Source organism: Arachis ipaensis, chromosome B06 (genome assembly GCF_000816755.2).
Source record: "Arachis ipaensis cultivar K30076 chromosome B06, Araip1.1, whole genome shotgun sequence".
Taxonomy (NCBI): Eukaryota; Viridiplantae; Streptophyta; class Magnoliopsida; order Fabales; family Fabaceae; genus Arachis; species Arachis ipaensis.
Genome location: NC_029790.2, coordinates 23,678,566 through 23,683,727, shown reverse-complemented (window position 1 = coordinate 23,683,727; position 5,162 = coordinate 23,678,566). Strand labels below are relative to the sequence as shown.

General features: G+C 35.5%; 1 protein-coding gene across 3 annotated transcripts in view; it reads right to left on the bottom strand.

Moving 5' to 3' along the window:
- Positions 322-5,162, bottom strand: part of LOC107647835 (protein PHOSPHATE STARVATION RESPONSE 1) — a 6,976-nt gene continuing 2,135 nt past the window's right edge. Inside the window, exons 2-9 of one of the 3 annotated variants that reach the window (XM_016351878.2) lie at positions 4,434-4,504; positions 3,722-4,340; positions 3,446-3,644; positions 3,277-3,353; positions 3,158-3,197; positions 2,284-2,341; positions 1,884-1,953; positions 322-1,077 (exon numbers count right to left, since the gene is read on the bottom strand). In XM_016351878.2, the coding sequence (XP_016207364.1) occupies positions 721-1,077; positions 1,884-1,953; positions 2,284-2,341; positions 3,158-3,197; positions 3,277-3,353; positions 3,446-3,644; positions 3,722-4,333 (1,413 nt within the window). In that variant the 5' untranslated portion in view covers positions 4,334-4,340; positions 4,434-4,504 and the 3' untranslated portion in view covers positions 322-720. The remainder of the gene's footprint in view (positions 1,078-1,883; positions 1,954-2,283; positions 2,342-3,157; positions 3,198-3,276; positions 3,354-3,445; positions 3,645-3,721; positions 4,341-4,433; positions 4,505-5,162) is intronic. The other 2 variants (XM_016351879.2, XM_021104274.1) reach the window with 2 other exon arrangements.

The following is a 5,162-nucleotide window of genomic DNA, read 5'->3' as shown; positions in this document are numbered from 1 at the left end:
CCCTTACTTTAATTATTCATGCCACTTTCTTTCATCACGTGTATGAACAGTTTTAACCTGAATGTTCTATCTGACCTAGCGCATCACGCCAAAATATGTACCCTGGTGGGGGCACTTGTCCTCCTCTCCACTCAACAACAACAATCTACATGTGTAGAACTGCAGCTTGGTTCTACACCAAAATTGAAAGGTATTCCCTTCTATTACTAGTGAAACAATGCCAAAATTTCTGATAAAAGAAATCACAGAATGAAACGCAAAAACTAAACTGCAAGAAAATATGCTCCAATTCCATAGTTAAACAATAAGAAGGGAGCAACGTTAAATCTAGAATTGTGCCTCCTTTTGGCATTTTTTTTTTCCTTTTAAATTTTATTTCGTCCAGATAAAGAAAGAGTTCAAGTTGGAGCTGTTGTACATAGTACAAGAAATTTGGACTGTTTGGACTACAGGAGGGTGGTAAGACTTATCTCAACTGTACACTAGAATCTCACACTGACCAAGGTATCAAATGTGGATTACCAAAACTTTTTATCATTTTTCAGCTAAATTAAAAGTAAACATGCAAGTCCTTATTGAACAAAACAGGACAGGAAGATCTCGTTAAGTTACGGAGCTCTAGATATCAATCAGACTAGCCTTCCTTACTTAAAATAGAATCTTTAATGAATCAGTATCGTCTTTTCTCAGTTCAATGCTGATTCAACAGATCACATTGCCTCACTCATCTGTCCTCGGACGCTTTGGGGGATGACCACTATCTTCACTTTCAGAAGCAAGTTGCTTAGGATCTTCGGGAGCATCTTGCTTCCCACTCACTTCCAGGGATTTTTTCTCAGCTGTGGCATTGCCATTAGCTTGATGAGGCCCTGAACTGCAAAGGTCCACTGGGATGGCTTCCATTTCACTTTTGGCAGGTGAATCTTTCATGGCATCAGAGGACACTCCAGATGTACTATCAATGGCAGATGATGATGCCTTGAATGGTTCAATGCCACCAGATTTGCATTGCTTCTCAAACATCATCTGGAGATACCTTCCTTGTTCTTCTATACGTAACTGTAGATTTCTTTGAATCTGATGCAAAAAGAAGGGGGAGAAAACTGTATCAGCTAAGGCAAAAAAGGACATTATAAATGTAAGAGAAATAAGTGTAGAGTCGTGACAGTTCATCAAACAGATTTAACAAAAACATAAATTCTATAGGCATATTTGCTGATTACCAAATTCCACATGGCTAAATATAGTAAGGATATTTTGTTACTCTTAAATCAAGGAAAACGGAATATAAGAATCAAGAGGAGTTCAAAGGCCTTGAAAAATGTCCCATGCATTGTTAGTAGCAGTAAAAAGGAAAGAGAAACAACTGAGATGCTGACCTCCTTTTGCAGTGTAAGATACTTCCGTAACTATTTTGTAAGCTATTTTAGACTAATCAGAGACTACTGAATGTGTCTGTTTGACTTGGAGTTTATATATGTTCAGTTATTTGTTTACGGTGAAATTCAACTAATTTTACCAATACATAAATTCCTCCTTAACTTCTATGGAATGGCTGGGTTGCTCTTATGAGCTGATGTATTTTGTTTCCCCTTACTATTTGCAGCTTCTGGAGGATTTATAACTATTCAGTGATTGTTGGTCCTTTCTTTATGCTATAATTTCCTATCAACAAGCTCACAAACCTCACTTGAAGTTCATTTCAAAACTAGCAACTCTTAAACTGTTATTCTCACTAATTCCACTTAGCTATAAATGATGAAATTCTATAGTATTGCAACAGAAATAAAGCTTGCAAACAAACTCCTTAAAACATGTCTTAGCCATGTAACAATTCACCAAACATATCCTACTGTAGATTCCCAAATAAAGGAAGCACATACCTCAAGCTGCTCGTGCAAGCGCTTCTGAACCTCCATCTGCATTCGCAGAGCTTCAGTGATTTCAATACCACTGTACAACACAATGATGAAGTCAGAAAAAAAAAAAATCGTGTCTGTTCATGGAAAATGACCTAATATTTAAAATCTATGGATATTGCTTTAATTAGCAACATCAGATTGCTTTAATTGATGCATCAATAGTCACAAGAACCCAGAAATACTACATAACAGAAGTTACTTAAAATAGCAGTAGATAATTAACTTACATTTTTAAATCTAGAGATGGCATATAATTAACTTACATTTTTAAATCTAGAGATGGCATCTCTTCAATGTCACAAAAACACAGAAATATTACATAACAAAAGGTACTTAAAATAGCAGTAAATAATTAACTTACGTCTTCAAATCTAAAGATGGCATCTCTTCAATGGTACCTAGTTTTTTCTCAGAAGATCCTGTGAACACAATGTAAACTGTCAACCAATAGCCCATTATCTAACTACATATACAAAGAAAATGCTACAGATTTCAAAGGAAGCGACTTAAGACACAGTACTTCCGGTTATCAAATGCAAAAACCAATGATCAGTAATAGATTTCACAGAGCTAAGGTTTCACAAGATTACCAATATACAAGATTGACCTAAAATTGATTTTTTTAAGGAAATAATAGAACTACATACTAGTACTTTTGTAGTTATATAATATCAAAACTCTACTTCTTTTCGGTTTTCGCATAAAAGTATAAAATAGAAAAGTGGATTTATATGCATGTTAATGCTCAATAAGATACTCAAATCTACTTCATGTAGCCTAGAATTTTCACCCAATTTCCATATATATATATATATATATGGAAATGGAAGATAGCATATAGATATGGTTTAATAGTTTGCCTTTAGAAACTTCAAAACATATTTATGCAAACTGTAGGATAATATGCAGTGGGAACTTGCATTTAAACAGAAGGATAAAACGGAAGAGAAAAATTGACACCCAAGAATAGAAGGAGAATCAATTAAAACATATAATCATTTTATACAAAGTGTTGAGCCATTTACACCAATGTAACGCTTTAGACTCTTACCCCATCCAATAACTTCTTATATAATGTGATTCTTTTTCTTCCTTTTTCTTCAGCATATTTTATGTGAATTTCAAAACTTTTGGATCAAGAGCAAACAAATTTCCAGTAAATTTTGCAAAAAGTTTGATAAAGTCATCCTAACAAATATACATAGTTATATTAATACAATGCATATTTTATGTACCTTCAGATGACTCTGGTCTATATCTAGCTGTCCTGTATTTCTGCATTTCATAGAGCAATTAATTTCTTAAAAGACATGTAACAAAACAAACTTAGAAAGATAAAGCAAATTGCACATACCTGTAAGTGGCTTTTAACATGGTATATAGTTAGTCCTTCAACTTTCATGAGTTTCAGCACGCCCTTAGGAGTAGCTCCTGCAAAAAGAAAACGGGAAAAAAGAATGATCAAGAAAATGAACAAACCAAAGCCCTTAATTAGCAAAGTAGAGAAAGAGGGCTGGACTTACTTTCACTCCCACCTAGTTGATTGACAGCATCGACAAAGGCCTCATGAAGCTCGGGTGTCCATCGCATCCGGGGCTTGGCAGGTGCAGAATTTGCTGAGGAAGATGGCGTGGCACCCACATGATTTTCTCCAGATGAAGCAGGTAGTTGTTGATGGGCTGCTGGAAATTGTGAAGATGATTTTGGAACCTGGAACACCACCTAAAACAACAAAATGAAGTCAATACATTCCTAAAACCGTTAAGCTAATATAAATTTGAGGAATAAAAAAGTCTAACCTTTGGTTCAAGATCTTGAATGTTGTCAACAAGAATATCATTCCAATTAGAAGTCAAAGTGTCATCGTCACTGATTAGCTGGTCAGCCCACTCCTGCCAATTATTTTGCTTAGAATAATCCTCAGATGCCATAATATTGCAGGCACTGCTTTCTACTTGACTGCTGTCAATGGGGGTACTAGTGGGCAAATCAAGAAAGCTATTCAGGGAATCTGCATGCCAGGAAGCACTGTTTCCTTTGGAATAATGTGTTGGTGTGGTCGAAGGTATTGGTCCATTATTTGAAGAATAAGGTAATGGCAACGAAGCAATGTTACCGAATGTCGGTGACAAAAAATGAGTATTTTTAGATTGTTTATCATGAGGTGAAAGGGATGAATGATGAAGATCGGTTGAATATCCCGGAGAAGAAGAAAACATAGGCCCAACTACTCCACTAGAACTTGAATGAGTAAAAGGTCTTGTTGTAAGCTCATTTTCCACAAAAGCAGGCTGTGAATCAGATAATTTGGAGTATGTATCTTCTAGAGACGGTGGAAGGCTGGCCAACGAGGAAGGAAGTGCTCCTGACATCCCCATGTTATTGAGTTGCTTTGCAGGGTGTGCTTTCATTGTTTTCCTACATTGTTAATTGAAAGATAAAAGTGTCAATTATCCCAGTCAACTAATGTAAGCACAGGCCTCAGGTCTTCCAACGGATTATAATGCTCACCAGAAAAATACTACACAAATTGCTTTCTGTTCTTGACGCCCAGACTAGACAAGTTGTCATCAATGTTCACGCTGATTAAGACAAAAACTTCTTCAGTCTCCAGCATGAAAACTTATTGATCACAAGTCTTAACTTTATAGAAGGAAAATAATGTACAAAGACCCTAAACCATCATCATAGCTGTTATGATCCAAAACTCAAAAGCTGCATGCAAGATATATATGCAATGCCTAATAATACTTCGTAGTCAATTAGGTATACTCATCAGTCGTCACAATTTAGTCCAGAAATCATCACATGCCGCAGCCCTTTTTTTCTTTTATCAAGCAATATACATAATCAAATATATTCAAAATTATCCTAAGGTTTACTATTATGCAGTTTACCATTAATCAATATAGAAAACATCAGTTTAAGGTTTTCCAGGAAAACAAAAAAGTCAAAGTGAGCAGTTGGGTTAAGCAAAAAATAAAAAAATAAAATAAAAATAAAATAAAAAACAAAGAAAAAAGAAAAGGAAAAGCACACACAGACACAAGTATATGCTATCCCGATAAACACAAACGCCGTTGTGGAAACACAAAACCCAATGGACCAATGAGTGCTATGCATAAAGCCACAGTTCACACATAAATTCGCATATGAGTTCTCTTTCAAAATTATCCCAACGCAAATCTTTTGTTTTGTTTTTGTTTTTTTTTTTTTTTTGGGGGGGGGGGGGGGGGGGGG